The 27,117-nt window shown below is 35.2% G+C and overlaps 1 protein-coding gene across 1 annotated transcript in view; it reads left to right on the forward strand.

Moving 5' to 3' along the window:
* Positions 1-13,923: 13,923 nt before the first annotated feature.
* LOC120326492 (dynein beta chain, ciliary-like) overlaps positions 13,924-27,117 on the forward strand; it is a 54,565-nt gene continuing 41,371 nt past the window's right edge. Inside the window, exons 1-20 of the mRNA XM_078111643.1 lie at positions 13,924-14,356; positions 17,866-17,985; positions 18,148-18,233; positions 18,775-18,964; positions 19,404-19,503; positions 19,601-19,812; positions 20,238-20,335; positions 20,406-20,544; positions 21,067-21,234; positions 21,609-21,757; positions 22,174-22,292; positions 22,640-22,754; positions 22,935-23,003; positions 23,280-23,406; positions 23,697-23,843; positions 24,259-24,367; positions 25,521-25,663; positions 25,734-25,829; positions 26,147-26,352; positions 26,825-26,957. Coding sequence (XP_077967769.1) covers positions 14,009-14,356; positions 17,866-17,985; positions 18,148-18,233; positions 18,775-18,964; positions 19,404-19,503; positions 19,601-19,812; positions 20,238-20,335; positions 20,406-20,544; positions 21,067-21,234; positions 21,609-21,757; positions 22,174-22,292; positions 22,640-22,754; positions 22,935-23,003; positions 23,280-23,406; positions 23,697-23,843; positions 24,259-24,367; positions 25,521-25,663; positions 25,734-25,829; positions 26,147-26,352; positions 26,825-26,957 — 2,874 coding nt within the window. The 5' untranslated portion in view covers positions 13,924-14,008. The remainder of the gene's footprint in view (positions 14,357-17,865; positions 17,986-18,147; positions 18,234-18,774; positions 18,965-19,403; positions 19,504-19,600; positions 19,813-20,237; positions 20,336-20,405; positions 20,545-21,066; positions 21,235-21,608; positions 21,758-22,173; positions 22,293-22,639; positions 22,755-22,934; positions 23,004-23,279; positions 23,407-23,696; positions 23,844-24,258; positions 24,368-25,520; positions 25,664-25,733; positions 25,830-26,146; positions 26,353-26,824; positions 26,958-27,117) is intronic.

Genomic DNA, 27,117 nt, shown 5'->3' on the forward strand with positions numbered 1-27,117 from the left:
AGCGTCCCGTCGCCGAGCACCAACTCATGCATAAATAAAGCTGAGACCTGACCTGGGATTCTATTTGATGTTTTTTTAACCTTTGACCTATCCTATCCTTGACCCAACGAACAACATTTTTGCTCGACTCTTTTTGCCTTTCTGCTACCTACTAAAACGACGTTTCACAACTAAGAACTCAATGATGAAACCCAGTTTACAGACTCAATTTAATGCCCGAAACCGCTGTTGAATGACCGTCACAGTGCAATGAGAATATATATCTCATTACTCAGTGCAATGACATTAAACAACATGATGGGCAACTCTGACGTCACTCCATAAGACTACAGGCAAAACATTGTATTTCATGATACGCTCCAATGCACATATTTCTCGTCGCCTTTCGCGTCCGTTTTCCGCTCGCTCTTGCTACTCGGCGTCTTTTTTACGTATAGTACCTGCCTTTTTGCGCCTGTAACGAAACAAAATAATCTCTATATCTAAGAAGTTTTGCTTACTTGGAAAGCTGGAATAACAGGCAAGCTGTAAATAGCAATTCTGGACATCATAGACGTTTTTTTTTATCAGAGAAGATTACAAACGCGATAGCGGAAAGATTAGTGTGGAACATTTTGCAGATAATGACAAAGTTCAAAGTTAGTAATTTTAATGTTTGCGCTTAATCATTGAAATTTCATACAAAACTGTGCTGCGATACAATTCCATAACACAAAGTTTGCACCTATCGAACTTGCATTTGTAGGTGAATTTATTAGACATATTACATATTCAGTTAATCGTAGGTAACATTGCTGGTACATAATGCATCGTAGATAGGTTTGTTTAAATTTAGGAATTTAGCTCATAGCCCACTAATTAATATTATCTTCTATGCAGGAGGTTGCAGGGCTGAATTCAACTTGCAGCCTTACCGATCACCTGACGATGCTCATTTAGTTTGGCTCGAGCAAGTCTTCTTGAAATGCTTGTGTGGATGGAAACTACCTATATTTTTTGCCTTCCTCCGATTTTAGACAAATTTATTCTGAGGGATTTCGCATATAATTCTCACTGATTGTTGGCTGTTTATAATTCCTATTGATTGTGAATTCTGATTATAACAATGAGTTGAAAATTTTTTTACCTAATTTACTGGCACCTTTTTCTTGTCAATACTCCAAGCTGAGGTAATAAACATGACAATACATTTATGTCATCTGGAAGCAAAATATGCACACTAATTAATAGTTTGGCACATTGAGATAATACATCATGACAGAAAATACAAATTAAAGATATGTATGACCATCACATGATAATTAAAATTAAAAAAAATTAATAGGGGCTGTGGAGTATGGAAAGTTCAAGACAAAGAAAAGAACAAATGTTCATAGCTCATGAACTCTCAATTTTGCCTCCATTGCTTTGTGAAGGCCAGTATATTTCGAGTGGCTGAATTGGTTTACCTTTATGATAGCAACGATTTTGTATTTAATATAGCGAGATTATTTCAATTTAATTGAAGTGATATAATTTCCCAAAGCAATGCTTGAATCGTCTATCAGTGGTGTCAAACTCATGGGTTTTCGAGAGCCGCATTGCATTTTGAAAATTGTAAAAAGAGCCGCAAACAGTTTTTGATAATGTATACTTAAAAGATATTTTTAAGATAGTGTTAGTTTGTGACATATTTTGTGATGCAACTAAACAGTTGGATTAAGTTTTATTATTTTCTTCAATTTCAAATGCAATTACATATTAATATTTGCATTCCACTATTATTGCAACATTTGCAAGTTACAGTATTTATTATAAAAAATCGTAAAATTCTATGTACAACCATCAAAATCATTTTTGAACAAGCTTTGAATAAGGAAAGAATAATACATACACTAAAAATAACTTAATCTAAATATATGAACCTAAAATTAACAAAAATACTACAGTATAAACTCAATGTTTTAATAATTACATTTGTCCTGGCGTTTGGCATCTTTTTTGTGTCACCAGCATACTAAGGCCAGTCTGAAATGATTTTATAGTACCAACTCTAACTAACGAGGCCACATGATCATGGATTTATCTGGATCTTTACGAATGTTTAATTAATTCCAGTAATGCAAAAAAGTTACTTTTATCATTTCATGTATAGATCAGTAAAAAAACAAATGACAGATTTTTTCGACAAGACATTTCGCACTACATTGCGTGGCATAGGATTGCTTGAATTGTTATTGATATTGATTTTTAGTAACTAAGTCGTTGTATAATTATATTAATATACAAACACATGGAAATTTTCTGTTCGAAGTTGGTCTTCGAATTTGTCATATTGACTGCTTAGCTTATTGTGTTTTTTGATTGTATTGATGGAAATATGACAAATTAAACAATGTGCTTCAGAATTTTGTGAAGAGCAGAAATGTTACAACTCCCATTTTCTTCGAAAATGCCACCTTTTTCATGTACTTTGCGTTTAATTTAATTACTCAAGTGTTTTATTCAAGTATTCTTTTGCTAGCTTGATGTGTATTCTTGATTGGGTCAAAATGTGGACAAAAAAAAATCAATATTCCAAAACTACTTTCAGTAAATTGTTTTCTGTGTGAATAATCAATTTCACTTTAGAAGGTTTGAAAAATCTATTACATTTAGATAAAAATAAAAAAACTTCCAAAATACTATTACAATTATTGTTAAACGTTCGAGGGCCGCACTGGAAGTTCTCTGGGGCCGCGAGTTTGAGATCCCTGGTCTAGATTGAAGTTGTTCAAAAAATATATGATAGTATTTTATCATGAATGATGATTATACCCCTTCCGGAATTTCTTCTATAGTACTACCAAAAGTTGATGAACCAAATATAACACAGGTGCAGTGAGGTACCCGTAATCCTCATTTCCAAAGCTGTTTTAAGTATGTCTGGCGTGTTTTGTGCCTTTTTACAAATAAGACCGCTTATGCAATCTTACGCTTTGGAATTTTTAGTTATTTTCCTCAAGCCCTGCAGGATGTGGGGGCCATACACAACTCTACCGGAGGGTCAAATGTCTTTGCATGCCTCCATAGGTTGTTTTTCTATTGCAATTTTCTATTTTCAAATCCATTATATTTCTTGGAATCACACTGTCACTGATATGTCGCCAGACTTCTGATATCTCCCCGTCTGCTATAGTTGTCCTGTGAATAAATAATAGGAATTTGAAATTAGACGAATAGTTGAAAGTTTTGCTTTATGTCGGCTTAATTTCTTGATTGATATACTTACTATTTCTGCTATTGCCTCTTGTGCTGCAAGAGTCTCACAATGCTTAGACAGGTTTGTCCACAACTTTCACATCTGAAGAAAGAGAGGAGATTTATTAATTTTCGTTAGGAATAAATAAAGCAGTCTATATGATTCAGAATGGAAAAGCTAATAAATCCAATATCTTATGTTTTATTTAAAAAATATTTTACTGAATTTGGTATATAAACCAACTAATAAAAGGGTTTAGTCAGAAAATTACAAGCATTCGTGGCTCCAAATACTTGAGAAATCAGACTATACAACATAGACCGGTATGAGTGAAATGTTAGGTGAACTTGTTAACACTTTGATTCAATACGCAAATAAAAGTGAATGCGTAATAGTATGTTACAATGAGCAGCAATCAACAATGAGTATATATCCTCACTGATTAAAAAATCTAACTGGAGGTGCATGAACTATTTGAAACCATAAGGGGTAAGTAAATATGTAATTTCGGCAAATGGGCAACTACGTAGCGTACTGAATTAATAACTTCGTAGTATTTGACAAAGGCTGGCTTTCCCACATGTACTTAACAGTGCGATGCCCGGGTGTGATATACAACAATAGTATTCACCTTACCTTTTACCGATCTCTTTTTACCCCAACTTTCAAAAATATCATTAAAATCGACAACAACTGTCAAAACAGGCACGAACACCATTCGTGCTACGCCTTGAAAGCAGCACACATCCGCTCGTTTTCGTCTCGTCAAGTATGTGCATTGGAGCGTGCTATCGAATACGATCTTCGGACAAAAATGCCGGAGTTGCGCATCATGTTGTTTAATGTCATTGCTCAGTGCAAATCAACGACTGGTGAAAATCTAAATTGAACGGTTTGACCAAAGATGCATTGTCTCTGGTTTGACCAACCCCGTGTAACTTCCGATATTTGTCCCGATGTTGGATTCGCCGTCACGCCCGACTAGGCGCAGACAGATTATTGCTTCCAAAATCATCGTGCGTTTTTCTGTGTTCTGACGGCGTTATCTCACGACAAGATTAAGTGAGTGGCTTTATAAATATTCAAATTAATTGTGCATCAACTTTAATAAAGATTTTATTATAGAATGCAGATTACAAAACAAAATAGAAGAGCAATCATTTGAGAGGGAAGGCCCTAGAACCGGTCCTAGCACTTAAAAGCATGTTGACAAATGACAGTAAGATCTGAAGATTTCAAATTCGCTTCAAGGCTCCAATGAGTAGATGTAGTAGAGAATCACTTTGTGCTACGATTGTTAAGCATAAAAAGAGTAAGTTGTGAATGTCCTAGGTAGCCAATACAGAAATGATTTGTCGAGGAATGTAAATTTTGATAAGAAATCAAGATATTATGTAGTAACCTAATATGTATATTTTCAGGAAGAAAGGAATCATAAAAAAGTTGTAGTGTGAGGATTTATGCCGTGTAGCAGTAAGCAAGGATATGAATTGACTAATAGGTAATGATTTATCTCAAAAATCAGAATCAACTTACACCATACAGCCATATCAACGAAAATTTTTGATTGAGGAACTAAAACTTTCGGCAAAAAAGATATCTGGTGAACGATACCACCCTGAAATTGTAAGGTCGGTATGAAAACATAAATTGAACACACATATTTTAACTTCAAATAATGAGTGTTTTATGATGGATTTTTCCCCATTGATTCTGTCATTGTATACAAAGTCACCAGCTGCATATGACAACATAAGAGGTGCTTTACGTTTGCCATGTGAATCCATTTTGCTTAATTTCAGGCTGGTACTAATACCCTTATTCACATAAATTGGATACCCACCATTGCTATTATCTAAACATGGCTTCAACATATATATATTTATAATTTTAAATATGCCAAAAAAATTTTGCATTATTTTGTCGAGTGTTTTTAAATTATTTATTTGAAATAAATAGCAATTAACTATTTTGCTACTGCAAAATCCACCACATTCGTTGAATGCATGAATATTTCTCCTGGAATCGTTACATTTTATTATTTCCAGTTTGTTTTATGAGGTATTCACATTTTTGTTTCAAATAACACTTTGTCAAAGTGGCTGTTATACTCAAATATATAAATCACACATGCTTAGATGGTAGACAAGGCCCAAGCTCCAATTGTTGTAGACAATTTATTTCAAAATATCGTAACTAAAATATAAATTTTTGCAGACTGCTCGAAACTCACATTTGAAGAATGATTTGCTGTCACCAGATGGGGTTTTGGCATGGAAACACATCTAGAGGGAATTTATAAAGATATGTCTAAAAAACATTTGAAACAGTCATGTAAACTAACAGACCAACATGTCTAACTCAATAGCTTGACACAAATGTCTGTTATTTTATTGGTATTTTTTATTGGATCTATCCGTAAATATATACTACTACGATCTATCTCCTATTGAGCATTTAAATACTTGGAGCATGATTATTATTTCTAAAATTACCAACATTATTCAGGTCATTAATAACAGATGAACCATGGAGATTTTTCTTCCTAGGTTCTTTCTGCATCTGTTGCTGAGATTTTGGAAATGTCTGAATTTGAAGCAACTGCCAAGTATTGCAAACTGCAGAATACCTTTCTTGGCATATGCAGCAGCACTACAAACGTGGCCTAACTTAAAAACGGAAATCTACTCCATCTGAAGACAAAAGACTGCAGTGGATCAGCCAAAATTTCATAAATTATTCTACACACTGGAAGTCTACCAGGTGCTTAGCAAAATAAATGCTATACAGCTGCATGCAACTCATTTTGTACTCATATGTTTCTGTTATAGGATGAAAAACAACAACATTTTATTGCTTCTCCAACGTATGAAGGGCTCTAAATATACCATATTGGACCCAACATCTGTCAACATCTTCGTTTTAGCTGCTTTTTCTTTAATTGTTTTTGTATTCCACGAATCCTGTTGTCCATCTTGTTGTTATTATTTTGGCTGAAGTACTTTGCTTATACATTTGCTCTAATTTTTTAAATACTTTTTGAGGTAGTGTTGTTACATCTTGACATTCAGTTATATTGATTTATACATTGAGGTATTCGCTCATGAATGATTTGAAAATGTTTTTCTTCTTTATCAAGTGTCAAATGTTCAATGATGTGATGATGGAAATAAATTTCAGCTGCTTGCATGTATGGAGATAGCCATTCCACTGTTCCCCATAAGCATGTTTTGTTGTGGAATCTTTTTTTCTGTCACTTTCGTAAGCGTAATTTTTTTTAACAAAATGAGTTCATGCAGTGGCGGCGCGTCAATAGGGCCAACCGGGGCAATGCCCCGGTTGTTTTTCGGTATAATAAAAATATTCGAAAAATACCTCAATATCGGTTGCACAGACTGTCTACACTAGCCATATTCTCCCGACATGGTTCATTTTTCGCTCGCAAAGCCTTCGCCGAACGTCGACGGGGCGACGCCGATTTTGCCCCGGTTGCTCATTGTATATCGTATTCTCTCTTTTATCTTCCACTCGCCGCGTTTGTCTCGTTTTTTTCTGTTTCTTTTACTAAATCATCGGGGCTAGCCCCGAAATTATGACGACACAATGCCGGCGTTTCTTACAACAACGTGTTGACATATTCACGCATTCCTTCTCGTTCGTTGGTTGCTTGAAGAGTTGATAGTTTCCTCGCCTTCGTTTTTGTCGCTTGTTTCACTATTTGAATCAGTTAGAGACCTTTAGTCCATTTGCTTTCGATTTTCCACATTCCTTTTGAGCTCCTCACTTCTTTCCGGTTTCGCATTTCTTAGCCTTAGACCTCATAATGAATAAGGTTGATGCACTACTTCGCACTCCGTTTTCGCAGCTGCCGCTGGAACAAAAATTAGAGGTACAACGTCTTGGGCCTTACAACCAAAAAATTGTTCACTAGAACAATCCCATGACGGAGGAAAGCGTCGGCGTACATTCTGCGCAGAAACTTGGTATAAAAAACACGAATGGTTGTGTTACAGCGAGGACAAAAATGCACTTTTTTGTTGGTGTAAATTTGGTTTTAGAGATCTTAAACATCTTTCCGAGCGTGCCAGGGATCATCAATCTTCTATGGAGCATCTGGACAATGCAGTAAAATAACGAACATTCGGAAATGTTAATATTGCAGCACAGTTGGATGAAGGACGCGCGGTTTCTATTCGTCGGCACAACCAAAACGTCGAGAAAAACCGCCATGTTCTCGGTCGATTGATAGATGTTTTGAAGTTCATTGGTTGTCACGAGCTGTCCCTCCGTGGGCACGATGAACGGGCTGGCTCTTCTAATAGAGGGGTATTTTTGGATATGGTGGAATACACCGCATCCCTAGATACAGTATTGAGAGATCATCTTGATGCCGCAACTGTTTCGAAAGGGACATCTAAGGATATCCAAAATGATTTGCTCGACTCAATGTATAAAATTTATTTACAACATTTGGCTCTGGAAATTGAGAATTGCCAGTTCCTTTCGATTCAGTCTGACGAGACAACTGACATCACGTGCGTTTCCCAACTGGCTGTGATTTTTCGGTTTGTGAAAGATGGTAAACCTACCGAGAGATTTCACAGCTTTGTACCAATCGTTGATCGCACGGCTTGCGGGATATCGGCTGTACTGAAAGAAGTGTTACAGCCTTACAACGCGAAGTCAAAATTGATAGCTCAAACTTATGACGGCGCGGCAGTCATGAGTGGGTCGAAACATGGTGTTCAAGTTTATATAAAAGAAGATTTTCCTCATGCGCATTTTTTACATTGTTATGCACACCAATTTAACCTCGTTATTAAAAATATGTGTCTTGATACCCCTCTCGTCCGTATATTTTTTGCAAATGTTTCGGGGTTTTCTTCATTTTATTCCGTTTCGCCGAAGCGCTCTGACCTCCTTCGCCAGATATGTAGCCGCCGTCTCCCAGCTTGTGCACCAACACGTTGGAACTTCCAATCACGCGTGGTGCAGGGCGTGTCCGAAATTAGGTCTGAGCTCATTGAGTGTTTCAATGGCATTCAGAGCTCTCCGGTTTGGGACGAACGCTCTGTGAGGGAGGCGGCAGGTCTAAAGCGTCTGCTAGAAGATGGTGAGTTTTCATTTTTTCTCCACAATATTCTATCACGTGGATGTATTATACGGCGCATTGCAGTCAAGGCTAATGGATGGAGCGTCTGTGCAGTCGTGTATTTCAGACTTCTGCGATGCTGTATCTCGTATCCGGGAAACAATAAAATACGACGACACATGGAGTGCTTCTTTACGCCGCGGGCAAACAACGCAGCGTTTGATTTTGTCTGCAAAGGAATGCTGTGACATTCTGGTGAATCAAATAGGCGATCGTCTGCGCACTGAACACCTTGCCGCGTTCTCTTTGATGAACCCCAAAAATTTTTCAAAATTTGCACGTCAATTTCCCATCCATTTGTTGGCTACTGTCTCCAAATTTTACCCCATGATAAACGTTGGTAAATTGGAAAGTGAATTGCGATGTATATACACCAATCAAACTTTTTTGAACATCACATCAACTTGCGCGCTCTATGTGTTCGTCATAGATAACACTCTAGTAACTACCTTTGCGGCGTCTGCAAAATTTCTGGACATCATTTTGACGACGCCTATTTCTTCCGCCGACGCAGAGCGAACATTCAGCACGCTGAAGCGTATTAAAACGTATCTCAGAAACACAATGAAGCAAGATAGATTAAATTCCTTGGCTGTTTTATCCATTCACAGAGACGTTATTTCTGGGATGCATGACTTTAATCAGCGCGTTATTGAGCATTTTGCTTCCAAGAAACCGCGGCGTGTTGCATATATGTTCAAGCAGTAGAAGTCTAGCAGCATATATATCTATGAGTGAGCGACGCATGTCCTTATCTTTGCATTAACTTTCCTTTCTTCATAGTAACGTTTTAAACCTTATTTTAGGTTTTGTCTGCTTTCCCGAAGTTTCTGTTAATATGTCATTGTATTTATCTGGGTAAATATTGCCTTTCCTTTTGAAAGAGGTTTCAAAATAAACTATGTCTATATTTATTAATCCCTTGACTTGGACCGGTTTTAAAGACACTTTCTTATCGTTAAAAATTGTCGCTTTTGCCGATTGGTTGTTACCGATGGAATGGTTTTTATACTCATAAAATGATGGGAGAACTTACAGCGCTCGTCCTGTCCCCGTAGATGGGGGTGACTTGGTCCCGCAGTAGCTTGCCCCGGTTGTCAAAATGACCACGCGCCGCCACTGTTTATGACTAGCTGAAATTCCTTCACTGTGATAAATTTTTCTAATAACATATCCTGCTATGTAATCTAAAATTTCAATTTCTTCGACTGTGAGATTGGTGGTTATTACGCTTTTAGATTAAATATTATAATTATAGGCAGTGCTGCCATCGACATGAACCACAAAATGGGGACAGGGAAACATAGTAATAAGATAACAATGAATGAAATGTAATAAACAGAATGTATTCATGCAGTGCGACCCTTGTATAATCATTGACTCTTGGTTTGATTCAATTTCTTGAGCAGAGCCCTTGTGCTTCTGCCTTCTGGGTTGCATTGTGAGCAGAAATTGCTGCTTTACCTATGGATTCCAGGTTAATGTCACATTCACGAAAGCTGCAGTGCGCAAATCACTGGCCCTTCGTTTGGTTTGACGCCGCTGAATTCTTTCTTATAGTCATCCCGGCAAATGTTTTTACGTTTACTCATTTTATATCTTATGAAGTTCCAGATCTAAACCAAATTCAAAGTTTAATGTACCGGTACATTAATTCATAAGGATACATGTCAAAATAAGGACAAAAATATTTTCTAAGACAAAGGCCTTCAAAATAAGGACGTTATGGCAGCCCTGATTATAGGTCAAGTGGAGAAAAAAACTTCTGTAAAAGGTACAATACTTGAGATAGAGTGAGACCAAAACGCTATGCTGCTAAGTTTTTCTTCTATATAATGTGCAAAGAATTCATTTTCGTCACCACTTCACCTACATCTGACTGACATTTTTTGCACTGCATCGCATTTTCAATGCCTTGCTTTCTTTCGACAAGAAAGTTGTCACATCATCCTAGTAATTTGCAACACAGACTGTGTCTTCATTTTCACAATTATTTGTTCATTTTTATCAAATTCTCCACGTCCTTCAGCAAATATTTCGATCAGTCATAAACGAACAGGGGAGTTTGCGAGCTCTGATGGAGGAGCGTCGTCGTCGTTAAGCACCTTGTCTGAACCTACCGACCGTGACGCCCGCCAATTGGAGGTGCAACATAGCCTTTGTTTGTTTATTATACGGCGAGCGGAGTTGGACATCTAGTAGTGTATAAATTTACGGTTTGACCAACTGGTTTGACTGATTACTTATCGATCTTAAGATCGATAAGTATGTTGATAGGTATTTGATAGGTTAGATGAATGCGATATCTCACGAAGGCGAGGTTGAATCTGCTCCAAATTTGCATGTGCATTCATCATATCCCGGACCAGAAGCCATGCGGTTCACCTTTTGTTTGGAATTAACCTATGGTACCTAGGGAGACTAAACTCAGCTATTCCTATTTTTTAAGCAATTCGTTTAGCACAAATATAGACAGACATTGTCATTTCATATACTGTCCATTTTATCAATGCCTCGTTCAAATCAAAATTATTTTGTGCAATGTACCTCTCAATAAAAGTAAAGCACAGTTTTAATAAAAGCTACAAGATTCACTCAAATCAAAGATAATCACTCAATACTTGAAAAGTTAGAATTTTCACAGCAATTAGGCCTAATAATAGGAGGCATAAAAAGGTACATTTGTACTGAATTATTGTACGAGATCAGCACAATAGGTCATTTCATCAATGTTGTAAATCGAATTGAATATGTGCAATAATCTTTACATGGTGAGAATTTGGACGTTTGGTTTAATCAGCGTTTTCCAACCTTTTTTGGTCGTGGACTATTTTCTCACCGGCGATAGCCTTTGCGGACTCAAGGAACTTCACGCAACTCTGCGTGAAGAAGAAATAAAACCAAATACAACAGAATTTTAACGAATTTCAAAATCGGAAATTTGAGCAATTACGCGTTCGCTAAAAGAGCCGACTTTTTAGTGTATAATGGCATTTTCTGTCGCACAACATTCAATCCGAGAATTTAAAATGTCTTTCTCTTTTAATTTAATTGTGTTCGTGGTAACTCGGGGTTGCGTCGACTTACGACAAGATGAAAGCATGACTTCTTCGAAATGCCACAGCAATCTGCGATCATAATAATGTGTGAATATATTGCCCGATTATATTTAAGTACAACTTGATTTAGCACCTTTTAAAAAAAATTGTAAAATATATTAGTAAATCAAAAATACATATTCATCGCCTTGCTTTATTATTATTAATTTAATGGTGATCATTTTAATCTGCGGTTGTGTAGACGAAAAGAAAGAAATACTACTCAGAAAATATCATGACAATCCGTGGGCACAAACAAAAACGCAAGGTAAAGTGCCTGATTATATTTTGTTTCGATTCGTATTTTTGTGTATTCGACAAATCAGAGCTGATCGTACAAGACTTACGGCGCTCAAGAACTGTACGTACCAATGGAGCCGCAGGTTGTCGATCGTCGCTATATATAATACAGAATCTTCAACAAATTAGTACTATAATATGCCATTTTCAAACCTCGACCGAATACTAAATTAAATAACATGGGTCCGAATATTCATAAAATTAACGGAGAATTGCTCACGAATGGCTCTACTTCGTACCCTGTCGGGCTTGTCCATATTTGGATCATTATGTTTTCATTCATGAAAGTCACCTTGGTATACCAACAGCTTGATATACAAAATTCCATTTTTAGTGCGTTTTGTACTTGAGACAGTCTTTGTATAGATTGACATTTCGGATAAACTAGCAACAAGATACCGTCATTCGTTTCGTTATTCGGCATCTTTATGTTAATATTTTTCTTTGCCTGATTGTTTGTCGTCACCATGGCTACGTTATCCAGTACAATAGTCTCTCTTCCTACCGCATACTTTTACTGTGCGATGCGTGGTGAAAGGCGGTACTATTGTTTTTTTATTCGCCTGTCTGTCAGACAAGCATTTCCATTCCATCGGCCACGATAGGACTACGATCGGGGATTAGTTATATCAATACTCCCACGCATGGGCCTGATTGGCTCAACAAACCCACAAATCGTCATATTGGTTTGTCTATTGTGAGACTTACAATTGGTTGCCAGAGTAATCTAATATAATAACAGAATAACGATAATACGTTAGACTTGCCTATTGCCACGCATGTATTATCTGATATGAAAATATAGTCAAGTGTAGTCTAGCCAAAACCTTGTCAAAATGTTTATTTAAGCGCAGACGAAGTTTGAATGCAAGGGAATGTAGCAATATTATCATACATATCGAGTTATCCGCCAAAAGAACCGACAACGAGTCGAGTCACCAGATTTAGTCAATATTAATATCAACACAATTTAGACCGTTATTCCTATTTTCTTATTATCGCGAGATGAAATGAATAAATCCGAAATCTAGTTAGAAAATATGCCGAGAAGTAAAGGTTAGCACAGTTCTTAAACTGAAGTTTGATGCGAAGGGAGAGATGCAACTTTATTTAGGGCAAACCAGTCGTGACAAGTTGGATTCCCGTGCGATATGACAATGTTTTAACATAATATAAGTATTATACTGTCATGAGTTTCGGTGATTTTAAATATTTATTTTAAATTGTAAGTTGAACCTTACAATAATCTAGAAAAAGTTTAAAACGACTTAGGGATTGCCTGGGATTAAGAATATTCTTTTGTTAGTTTTCAAACATGAAAATGCTGACTGTATTATTCTCGGGATAACAACAACGAGGTAAAGTTACATGCCAACGCGGAGTCTTTTATCTTATCCCAGCTGGAATTCTGATACACAATGAGCTTTTCTAAATACATCACTATTGTGTATTGGCGAATACGACCGATTACTTTTTGTGAAATAAGCGGACCGCTGCCTTGTTTCCGCAGCTTCCTATCTAAGATTGGTTGGATTTTCTGTTGGCACACGTAGCTGGCGTTATCGTTCTTATGTAATCCATAAAACAGAGGAAGTTCGGCGAAATCTACTCAAGTTAAAACATATTTGTTTAGCTAGGATATAAATGAGCGTATTGTAAGATGAACAAGTATAGGTGCCGTATATGAATTTAACTTGGATTTGGCGAAATAATAACTGTAATAAATAATGTAGTGGCCATGAGTAGTTTTAGTTTTGATTATCAGCATGGTTTTAGTTAGTGGGTCATACTTATTTATCATTTTATACTGAAAAATATTTGCGCTCTGAATTAATAATGCTTTTTGATCATATAGCTCTAATTTTAAACTCGCTTTTACAATTTTTTCGTATAGTCATATCGACGATCGCGACCCCACACTTGCCGAAAACTGCCCTAGAAGGTCAGCTTCAACAAAAATATAAATAACTATATTACCATAACTCTGGTTGCGATGACGGGTTAACATTTCTAAATTTCAATCCGATACTTGGTTAGAGCCTAAAACACCATTTACTTTATTGTCGCGTGAGTACGTAAAATCACCCCCTCGGTCCGTATGATTCGAATATATCGTTAATTTTTTGTCTATGATTTATTCAAATATTTTCAGTTATTTATCATTTAATTTATAAATTATATTGTAGGTAGCAATTTGTTCAATCTTTACTGCGAATTTGTTACCGCATTGTAGTAGTCATGGGCGACGCAGGTGAAGACAAACGGTACGATTTTCTGAGTGAATATATCCTGCAAACTTTGAAACTGAAAAACGACAAATGGCTAAAATGCATATCTGTCGAAGACAACAAAATACTCATGCAAGAGTTTTTTGACAAAAGTGATATTGGAGTTTTAGTTGTGAGTACCTCATCCGCAGGTTTGCTATCTCCATCGTACGAATTTCCAACGTCAAGCAAAACGAAAGCTGTATATTTCATCAAACGAGCGAAAGAAAATATTACACCCGATAACATCAAAAATCAACTGCTTTATGGCGATCTTTCATATGCACCCTTGGATCAACTATCGTCACTCGTGGATGAGGTATGTTCTGTAACGATACTTGTAAAGTCGGAAGCTACAAATTTTGTTTATATATTTTATGGATTTACTTCCCAAAGGACGTCTTCATTTTATTGCAGTATTTGCAGTTCTGTGCTTTTAATGTATCCGCAATATCAATATCTAAATTTTTATGGCACGAATGTAAAAGGCATAAAATTGTAAGTTGATTGACACACGAAAATTTACAATACAGTTCTATGTATCACGCACTCATGTGTCGCCTCCATCGTTGAGTTTAAATCTGTAATTAACTACGTCGTGATATAAAAAACTCGTACTTGCTCTTATGCTATTAACCTGAAAATAACAGCTAAATTACTGACATCTTTGAAATAATCCAAATGAAGTCAACCGCATTTTTCATAGATGGCGCTTAGCAACCGTATGCTATAATATCTACAGACAACATAAGGTGACAGCGCCTTTAAATTTTATGTGTATTCATATAGCGATAAGTTTACCCAGTCGTATGTTCAAATATATATTGAAACCGAAATATGAATTCCCGACTTTGGTATTTTATTAGGTCGTTCTGAGACAGTAAATATTAATTGAAAACGTGGAATACAGATTGTAGAGTTTCAATATGTAACCAAATATTGACGAATACCAACTGGACGTATACGAATAGTGTCGACCAAACTTGGTACAAACATTTAGAATGAGATATTACCAGAAAAGCGTATTCTCACTTAGGTGACAAAATCGCACACTCGATCAATGGCCCACACTCGACATTTTGTTCACGTGGTATAGCGTAAATATATTTTGCGTCAGGATATTTATCAGAAGATAAACAACTTGAATTTATTTTCAATGACTCTCGTTGTTCTTTTCTACCCCCCACCCACGATACTTCAATTCCAAGTGGATGATATAAGTGGATTGCGGCCAAAAGTTGAACGGTTTATATTTATTTCGGTAAGTAAGTGCAATTCCATAATGGCAACATAGCCTGTTTGATCAAAAAAGGTGTATATTTAAAATTATAATGACTTCCTCGAAATATATGAAAGTTTAACCAATTGTACTTCAACCATAATTTACTGGAATTATATCTCGGCTTAATTCTGTCGAAATCTAATTTTACATGTTTCATAACGACACAATTGTGATACGACGCGACTAATGCGCTTTTACCCTCCGCTAGCACTAGTACAGTTTTATACACTCGATTTAATCGGTAAAAGACTTTGGTATGGCAGTTTTCACAATTCATACTTCAAGATTAGAAACCTTATTCTTCAAAACTTCATTTAGTGAAATAATGATGTCATTTTAAACAGAGCTTAGTTTGAAGCACATAGTTCGCACAAATTGTATTTTTGGACCTTCAGTATATTTAAAAATGTGTGAAAATGTCAACATTTAAACACGTACTTTCGTCCAAGTATATAAAAAATATTGACGATCCGTGGCTATTATAAGGAGTTGCCCTACTTCACATGGTAGAGTGAAAGAAAAAATAAAAGTAGAATCCGCAAGAATGTTTATATCATACTATAAGCCTATAAGGTGGTCGATTCTTGGAATCGGGTCATTATCCTAATGTGGAATTTGTAGGATTTTTTTATAACTTTCGAAATGTATTGGAATGACTATGCAGATTCTGACAACAAAAGATTACACAACACCGAATATTGAAGACATGCTCAATTGTTATATCTCTCATTACACCGAGACCATTCTGCTATCGCCGATGTAATATTTTTAGATTTTGAATTTATTTGAGAGATGTCTACATTAACGGCGACTGCCTGTTGTATTCTCCAATATCGTATTCCATCGCGTGCGGTGATTTCAATTCATAGGTCGTGATCTCTGTCTATTTCTGTAATATATATAATTAACAATACAACGATTAGTGTCTACAATTTTGCTGCAATTGCAGCTGTAGAGCAGGGGTACAACCTACGGCCCGCGGGCAGGATCCGGCCCGCGAGGTAATGTAATCCGGTCCGCGACGCTTCGCTGAATTATATATAGTGACAATACAGCTGTTTCGACGATTATATTCTTTACGTAACAGAATTTATTGTAAGACACGTGTAAACTAAATTATATTATAACCCGACAAGTATATAATACACAATTACTCGAGTGAACTTATAATTAAATTATAAATGAAAAATATGGCAACAAAACGCAGAGTTGATGCTAAGTGAAAAGGGTTCAATGGCGCCGAAAATATTCAAATAGAATTTTTCGAGATGCAATGCAACGAGGAAACAAATCAATATTCTATTCGTGAGATGTATCAATGCTTGATTTTCATTATAAAAAGTATCATTCGCTCGGTTTTCCACTTTCCAAAAATATGTGCGGCTCGCCAATGACTCGCAACCTTTATTTTTGGCCCGCCAGCGACAAAAGGTTGCCGACCCCTGCAGTGTCGGGGGATTCACGTAACCGTTGGTCGGTTACACTTTCTCCATCTATTCTGGTCCATGCATCTGAAACAAATAACTGTCTAACACTAACTGAACCCGATAGGTCGAAATTGTCCATATGATTGAGCCGTCTTATCGACTTTGATCTCCCCATGATAAATATGTAATTCTGATCTATCCTATCTGTTGTGCACGTTTTCTTGTAATGCTGCAAGGCATTATAATCCAGTGAACGCACAGAGCTGAACTTGTCAGATAAGACAAACGATTAAGCCTTTATTTTTCTACATTTTTATGCTCTTCTCAAATCTACACTTCACTTTGATTGCATTTAAAAGTCATACATCATAATTAATGAAAAGTTCTGTGAAAAAGGAATGTTTTTCCCCAATTTAAACTGCTGCTGTTTGTTTTAGCAAAAATTACAACAAATAGTTTCCTATCATGCCTATTAGTTTAATTTTTTATCGTTCAATATAATATACAAAACGAAAAGCTGTGAAATGTTTTCTCTGCATCTGCAAACTACATTGTCTGCAACTGCCCAAACAATGAACTAATATATTAGTGGGGGAATCCCCACCAGTTTTAAAAAATATACTGGGGAATACCCCTAACCATGCAAGTCTCCTGTCTCAAGGCCTACTAGCAGCCCAATATTTGGGTCCCATATGATCATAAGTACAGCAGTCGGCAAGGGAGGGTATACTCATACTCATAAACTGATAGCATGGAGAAAAACTGGTATTTAGTTAATAATCCCAGATACACAAATTTGGATCGGGCAGACATGTCCAGCAATACTTCTGAGCACATATATCAGTATAACTGTTCAAGATTCGAATACGTGAACACACACATAGCAAGCAGTTGTGTAACGGCATCAACTGATAGCAACCGAATGACCTTCTACCGACTAAAGTTTTTTTCTCTCTCTCCACTCTCCAGGGGCAATATAAAATTTGTCTAGACCTCTGGCCTGAGTAAAGATTTTTCATGGTCTGAGAAAAAAGATCGGAAAAATGAATTGTCAGATTTACACAATAAAAATGAAGATTAGCCAAATTTCAATTTGCAATAAACATCTTTGTTTTTCAGGTGATTGTTCCATTGTTGTCCAATGACAGAAATCATGAAACATGGCCTCATGTGGTTTCAGGTGATGTACTTCGACATGTTCACAAATTGAAGAGCAGCGTGTTTGTTGTATCAGGACAAGTAAGTTGTAGATCTGGAAGGTTATGAGTTGAATATTACCTCTTCAAAATTTTAAATTTGGGGGAAATATTGAAGGAAACTTGACTAAAACTATGAAATTTTATCAAATATTAAAAACTTGCAATATTCGTTAACACGAAACAATATATTTTTTCTATTCAGGTGAAAGGTAAAACTCTTCTTCCTCTTCCTCCTGGCACGGAAAAAATTCCGGAACAAGAGGCACCACCTGTTGAAGAAGATGTCAAGTATGATTTTTCATCTAACCACTGTTATATTAGATACTGTAAAAATAGTTACTGCGACATATTTTTTTGGTTGCTTTAGAGATTGGAATTGATCTATGTCGCGTATAGTTCTTATTATGTCCGAATTGTTTGTTATAATTCTTTCTATTGTTGGAAACTATCAATATTTAAGCCTCTATGCACCTTCAGTTCCTACAAGTATTTATATTTAGTTTTACGCACTGTGCAACTTTATTATGATTTTGTGTTATCTAGTGCTGCAAAAAGGTTAACTAACTATTGGAAATATATACTTGATAACAAGGTATTTGGGAAAAGTAGTTCAAACATGAGAAGTATACAGACTGTTACAATGTCTATGAAAATCTATTAGAGATACAAATCTATTAAATAACACCAGCTAAAAGTGTCATAGTCATTTTATAACAATTTGGAATGGATATTATGAACATGAAGAATATATAAGACATATTCATTTTGATAGCAACATAATTGTTATTGACAACATGTCATTGTAATGATTTATATTGATATCAAACAGGGAAGATTTGATTGATCGACAAATACTGCATGCATTGGAATCAGTTGTCATTGAGTGGAGCCATCAAATTCGAGATGTTCTTATGCGAGACTCATCCGAACTCCTTCTGCAAGGAACAAATCCATTACCAACTACAGAAATATCTTTCTGGAAAGACAGATTCGAAAATCTGCAATGCATATATGATCAGGTATTGAATAAATTGTATGAATATGATATATTGCGTAGAGACTGAATAGTTCTACAGCTTCATCAGTGAATTTAGCAATCAATTGCTAAATCAATTGTACAATTATCTCGATAAACAACTCATTATATGAGTATTCATGATAATAGTAATGCTTAATAATTTTATTTAGGTTATCTATTTTATGTTTAGTTCATCAAACATATGAGGAAATTTTTGTCTTCGAATATGTGTAACTCATCAGAACACAAGAAATTACTACCATAATTTATGTCCAAATTTACTGAGATATCAAACGTTTATCAAACTAAACCATTTTTGTTGCTAGCCGTGGACAATTTGAAAATTTTGAACACTGATCGAACTTAGTTTGGCTCGTGAATTTTTTTTCGATTATTTTCTTTCGATTGTCTTCATAATATTCTACTTTTTCTTTCACCAGCTGAACACACACAAAGTCAAAACAATGGCAAAAGTATTAGATCGAGTTCAGAGCAGTTATGCTCCTGCTTTCAGAGAAATGTTTAGAGATGTTGTTGCAGGTGAGTACAGTATTAAACTGACAAGATCAATATTTGTTTTACCTCATGAATTGCTCATTCAAACTTTAATGTCGTATTTTATATAATTTTATAACAGGTCTCAATGAAGCCAGAGATATTCACGCACACTTGAAACCACTCAAGTGGATTTTTGAGGATCTTGAAGAGAGAGATTTTGGAGAAAGTAGCATCTATATTAAGCCATTGTTTGACACTGTTTGCAAAGTCTGGGCTCACAGCAAACATTATTGCACTCCAACCAGACTTATTGTTCTTTTACAAGAAGTGTGTAACCTCATGATTAACCAGGTTAGCAAAGTAATTTTTAATTTCTGGCAGTAAACTCATCATGTCAACAAATCAAATTACATTGTCTATCTTGGCTATACATCTCTAACTATTATTGTCCTAACGAGATACTAAATTCCAAATTGCCAAGGTTTATTATACTCTAGTAGAAAATTTTGTTGTTTTAAAACATGCTATATCTTAAAATGATGGTTATGTAACATTAGGTACTCAACAAAACCCTTAAAGACACGAAACAGAACCTGATACAAAAAAGAAGTGATTGCAGTCAGGCATTTTTTTATTATGACTACTAATTTATGTCATCAGGTGTATATCTAGAGTTAGAAATAAATGGTAGTATTTGCTAGCATGGAATTTCTATAAATATTTTCAAAGCATCAATCACCTGGCATTTGAGTGTAACATGGAATTTTTTTCTGCAGTGTCGTGTGTATCTTAATCCAGAAGAATTGTTCAAATCGGAAGTTGAAGAAGCACTGGATAAAATCAAGAATGCTGTCAAGGTGTTGGTAACATTCAGGTAAATCTTGAAAGATTTTTTTTTTAAATCTCATTTAGTTTCTGGTATGTAATTTTGACTTTATTTATAGGTCTGCATACCAAATACATAAGGACAAACTTCCAACTTATTTTGAGCAATCGGGAAATGAAACAGTTCTTTGGGATTTTGATAACAGTCTTGTGTTTGCAAGAATGGATACTTTCATTGACAGAGTCCATGCCATTGAGGTATTAGCACTTTTATAGGAAGTATTTTGTTCTTGACCATCCACTCAAGTTTTAACAAAATGTTTGTTTTAGATTGATGTTCTTGATTCATATATAGTGGTAGATTAGGATTGAAATATATCTGAAATTTACAACTTTCCACCATTTGTGGATATATCTTTATTAAATGAGACTAGCTGCATCACGACTTGCACCCTTCATATTTGGTTTATGAAGAACCATACATAAGAAAGGCAATATTCTCTTTTTGAGGAAGCTATAATTGCATTAGGACTCAATCACATAGATCAGTGTTCCTCGTCCTATGGATCGTGACCCAAAACTGGTGATAATTGGCAAGATTTTACAAAATTTATTTTTTTTTTAAATTTGATTTGCTTGAAAAAAACCTTGGGAAGCACTGCTTTGGACCGTTGAGATTTGTAAAAAAATTCTGTGTCATGGAGCAAAAATGTGACATGATTTGATTTGATAATTCACCAGATATCAACAACCCTGTGACAGCAGCTTTCCCTTATTTAGAGTTTGTTAGCTGATGCGAAAGACATGTTGAAACTGGAAAAGATTGAATTTGGTGGAATCAAAGGAAAAGCATTCAGCGATCAAGTTGTCAACATATTTGAAGAGTTCAATGCATTGTTCAAAAATATTTCTGAAATGAAATATGATCCACTGGATCCTACAGACAATGTAAATCGTTTTCCTTTTTAATCAATTTTATTCTTGAACCTGTATAAATAAAGGCCATGTTTTTGTCACCCAAAAATTATAGGATTTTTATAATATTAGAAGGTTGTTTTGATAGATTGTTCAGGGTGACTACTATGATTCGGTCTTGGGGTTCAGAAAAATATGGATAAAGAAAAATTGATAAATTAATATCTGTTACAGTATTCTGTTTGCAGAGTACAAATCTGAACACATCAAGCTAGGATAGAAAAATCATTGAATAAGGTTTCAGGATTTGAAACATCTTTTGTTTGATGAAAATACATCTTTTAGCATTTGTTCATAAAAAACAGAGTCAAAATTACAATTTGAACTACCGGTATTTATTTTTCCAGACGTTCAAGACAGACCTACAGAATTTCAAGAAGCGGATTGATGACATGGATCGACGTCTTGGTGCCATTGTATATCAAGCTTTTGATGATTGTCCTGGAACTGAAACAGCTTTTAAGCTTCTCCATATGTTTGGATCTTTGTTACAAAGGTAAAAATATGTTGACTGTAATTGTGTTTTAGCCTCTATGAGACTGATCAGTTGTTCAATAAATGTTTTATACATTCACTTAAAGCCAGAAAGAGTCAACTTGGACATTGATAACTTGGAAATAATTTGCAAGTAACGAAATTTTACAAATTTAAAAAACCCACTCAACTTTTATACATTGAGTTTGTGAACTGCCAGCTCTTAATTGATCGACAAATACTGCATGCATTGGAATCAGTTGTCATTGAGTGGAGCCATCAAATTCGAGATGTTCTTATGCTAAGGCTGCATTTCTAACCACCTGTCATATTCTATTCTTTCATATATTCATAAAACATGTTTATGTAGATTTTCAATTTCAGAATTGCCATCTTGTAAAAAAAAATTTCAATTTTTTTTTTTTTTGTTGATTTCAGACCACTTATCAAGCAAGACGTGTGGTCCAAATATCCCATACTTCTGGGAATGTTTCACAAGGAACTAGATGACGCCAAGATCATTTATGATAAACAGATGGAGCATCATAAAAAATATGGTAATTGTGCCCAAACTTTTATTCAAAATAAACTGATTTATGTTGTTGAATTGAAATTTTCAAGTTTATTCTGTATTGAATGCGTGGATTGAGATGAAATCAAATTCTGCATATTCTGAAAAAGTTGACACAAAGAAAACACAGCTGATAAACTGCTTCATTACTTCTACGGAATAAAGAAAATTGATTCAACACTTGAACTTCTGTTTGTGTATGATTGTGCCCAAAGTTTTGGTAACTTTTGAACGCTTCGCATGAATGTTATGTTCTCCTTAGAATATTTTCTGTTTTTTGGAGTCACTCTGTGGAAGAGAAAGGAACTGGTATTAATTTATTCTCTGTTTTAGGTTACTACTCACTCAACAAAAATATGCCACATGTTGCCGGTGCTATAAGATGGGCTCAAGAATTGAAACTCAGAATTCAGCTTCCTTACAATAATTTCAAACTTGTTCAGCATCCGTATGTATAGCGGGTTTTCAAAACCTTGCTATTTTAATTTTTTTTTTTTTTTCTAGAATCACTCAATACAAAATTATGTACTTTTCTAATTGCTAATGAATTGTGAATAACTACTCAATTATTCTAAGATAGTATTAAACAATTCTATTGCTTTATACTCATGTTGAATTCCCTATTTAGAGTCATGGATTCAGGTGAAGGCAAAGAAATGGAAATGAAGTATTCACAAATGATGCAACTGCTGAAGAAGTAAGCTCATTACTACTGTTACAAATTGATGTTACTTATAGTTTATTTTGCACAAGTTCAAGTCTATGCTTTTGAAAACAAATAATTGGCTAACTAATCCCATAATAATCTGGTAACCGGGCAAGAGGCCGTGGTTTGCCATATGATTAAGCCTTCTTGTCGCTTTCCTCTCCCCCGGTATGAATAAGTAAATCCTGTTATCCCATTATTCTTTCCTGTGTAAAATCCAAAAGATTCTGTTTAACACAGACTAATGAGCTTCTCTTTTCTTGTTAGATATGAAGAGAGCATATATGATGACTGGTCCAAACAAGTAGATCAAAAGTCTGAGTTCAATCTCAACCAACCTCTCATCAGTAGAAATGAAGAGACAAAACTTATTACAATCAATTTTGATCCACAGGTACAGCTATATTAATTATTGAAATTTCAGATAATTCGTATTTTCCTTGTCGAAGCTTAGTATTTTTTCTTTATGTCATTGACCGATCAAATCAGCATGTTTTATGACTAAAAAAAAGATGAATAAAGATACTCTTTCTTCTCTACCTGTCAAAAAATATTAAAGAATGTGAGAAAATGTTAAGTTTGAAGGAACTTATGTTTTTCTGGAACCGCTCTTCAAAGTAAAGTAAAAAATGTCAAGTCAATTAAATGTTGTCACAATATTTTAACAAATCTGTTTTTATTCAGCTTGTTTCAGTGCTTCGTGAAGTTAAATATCTTGAACTGAGAGATTCTGAAGAAATTCCAGATGTGGCATCAAAAATATTTGCACAAAAAGAATCTTTCAGACAATATGTTGCAAACTTGGATCTCACTGAGCAGTGGTATAACAAGGTAATAAATTATAGTGTTGAGTTACTGATACCTAACGTTTTACGAATCTTCTTTAGTTTTGACTCTCATTTTTCATAAGTGGTTAGTTATTATATAAAATTCACATTTTATTCATTTTCATTAATTTGGGAATTGTGGTAATCATGGTTAATTGTAGGTACCGGCAATGCATTTCGAACAATATATTTATATTCTGACTGGATTATGTCAACGCAGCAAAACCATAGTAACTTATGTTACATTTTTCCCATGTCATCCCATTGTACTATTTTTTGACTTTTAATTTTTTATTGTGTTTAATTTATACCAGCAACTTCTACAACTACAATGATCACTGGTTCTTCTGCGCAGTTTGATTTGGGCATTTAGCATCTGGTAATATTGCTATGCTACATTGCTACATATTTAATTTCAGGTTAAAACAACCATTCTTGATGTTGAATATCCTTTGATTGAAGGACAATTGGAAGGAATTGATAAACAAATTGCCAAAGCTGAGACAGATCTGTCATGGAAACAAGATGGTAAGACTGTGTATTGCAATTTTTTGAAAATAGGATTTTAATACTTACTCGTTGTCAGAAAAATTGATAAGCCAGCTTAATCATATGGCGAACCACAGACTTTCATCCGATTACCAATTCATGTGGGGTATAGAATTAGTTAGCAAGAGTGCACGGATGTACTGGTAGAGTAGGCCTAAACCTATCAGCGATTCCTTGATCCACATCATGACTCAATCCTTTCGCACATATTTATCTCCCAGGATTCAATCCTGTCATTTTTTCAACCTCTAACTGACTGCGTACCACTTTACTGCTTTTTACTTTGGCCGCGTACCACCGAACAATGGCATAAGAAACGCGCTCTGAGCTTCGTGCAATGTTTTAATGTATTAATTATATGCAGTAACATCGTATTAGTTGCATGCAAAATCTTGTGAGAATTTGCGTTGTCTACCGTCAGAGCTGAAAGGCTTCAATTATCGCTGCCACTTAATTATCGCAAACCTCGGGGGAGGTATACTTTCGCTTCGACATGCATACAAATTTAGTCAATAAATGACTGATAAATTAGCCTTAAAACCTAAGATTATGAGTATCAGGAAACACATACAGCAAATGGCAATAATAACATCCGTATGATGTATCAAGGCACTACCAGGGTTCCACGACATACATCGATCACTTTCACCGAAAGCTTTGTTTGTTGTCCTCATTTCGCTCTAGGTCGACAGTAGTGGACAGACTAGTAGCGCTATAGACGCTGTTCAGCAAATACATGCATTATGGAAAACAAAGAAAAAATGTTGCCGGCACATTTTAGCCAACTCAAACTCAACTCAAGCCAACCGGATCGTTGTAATATTTCAGAGTTGCTCACAGGTTGAGAACCACTGCTGTAAAGCTACGTAGGGGTTATCAGAGGAGCGATAGCTTATGAATTCCTAAATCTTAGAATGATGTGTGCAAAGCGAAAGCGCAAAGCGAAAGCGCAAAGCGAAAGCGCAAAGCTAAATGAGATGATATGGAAGCAGGTTGCGGGTGGAATTATGATATTTCGTTCACATCCATCACATTGAGTTACAAATTTTTACTATGTGTTACTATGTTTTTAATATCTGCAACTGCTTAAAGAAATGAAACATTTTCAAAACATGCTTGTTTGTAAATTTAGGAATTTGGGAATATATTCAAGAGACAAGAGATCAAGTCAGTGATTTGGAAAAAAGAGTTCAACAAGCAAAAGACAATGTTGACAAAATCAAGAAAATAATGGAAGGATGGGTTGTACCAATATTTGACAGAAAGAAGGAAAAAGTAAAAAAATAATGATTGGAAAAATAAAGCAAATGAACAGATTATAATTAACAATCTAATTACTTTTTAGGATGCTTTGTTGAATCTGGATGACCGGACTGATCGTTTAAACAAATGGTATGCTTTCATCAAAAAGAGTGGAGAAGAGATTCATGAATTAGTTACTGTGAGTAGAATTTTAATCCAAGTTAATTTTCTTTCAGATGATTTTTTTCATTAACAAATTGCTATATTTGTAATCTACGCTTTCGAAATAACTTTTTGATTTTTTTAAAACTTTAACCATGTTGAAAATCCCGAAAAGACATTTTCCAATGCTTCATTCACATTACCAGCCTCGTTTTTGAAAACAGATATTTCTTTTTTAAGAAATTGACTTAGAGAAAAAAAATCAATAAGGCCCATTTGAGTTGTAGTATTCAAATTTCGCACAAGCAATTAATTTTGACTGTAGTTATATTGCAACTGTTTTTCTTGTTCCAGACCAACATGAATCTGTTCAAAGCATCTGCTGATTCTGAAACATGGAAAGCATATGTATTGTACATTGATGACATGGTTGTGGAAGGTTTCTTTGTTGCCATCGAGTGTTCTCTCAAGTTTTTCCTTCATCAAACAAATATGAAATTGCATCTCACTCCTGTTTTCCAAGCTCATCTCGAATTGAATGCTCCAGATATGGTTTTCAAGTGAGATTGCTTAGGGCTAACAATCATGCTTAAAACAATGAGAAAGCGAAACACAAATAAATATACATGAAGTTATTTTTCTTTTCCAGATATGTATCAGCCCTTGTTGGCTGTTTCCGCTTGCATATGAAAGGGCAGCACTTTTTTTTAAAACCTATATAATTTGAAATATTGAAATTGTCTTTCGGGAGCTTGAAAAGATATTGAAAAGCTGTTAAAGTAATAACTCCTTGCAAAGACTGAAAATTTGGTAAATTAGCTAAAGAAAAAGGCAGTTTTTGACCTAATAACACAACAGTAAAAATGAACAGAGCCGACAACAATAACATCTTAGCAAAACAATCCATTAATCTAATTTGTCCAGTAATCTCATTGAGGATAGTTGAATTAGCATTGACTGATATTGAATGCATTACCTTTTTACGATCTGCATACTTTATTTATATCATTCTGTATTTTTTCATTATATTAGACCATCACTCGATTTCAACAATGCACAAGATGGATTTTACGATCTTGTTGAAGGTTTGCTCAATGATGTTTATACCATGTCATCACTTGTACCAAGGCTTGCAAAGGAACAAACTGGAATGGAACATTATCAGGTATTTCGGATTCATATATTCATTTTTGCTATGAACTGGACAAGAAGAGAGCGCAAGGAAGTTCTAAAAAATGAAAAATCTCTTGATAAATTGTGCAAAGTGACCGCTAAAAACAGTACCCATAAATTCCATCATTTACCTCTTCAAAAATGTAGTCACC

This window comes from Styela clava, chromosome 4 (genome assembly GCF_964204865.1).
Source record: "Styela clava chromosome 4, kaStyClav1.hap1.2, whole genome shotgun sequence".
NCBI classification, from domain to species: domain Eukaryota; kingdom Metazoa; phylum Chordata; class Ascidiacea; order Stolidobranchia; family Styelidae; genus Styela; species Styela clava.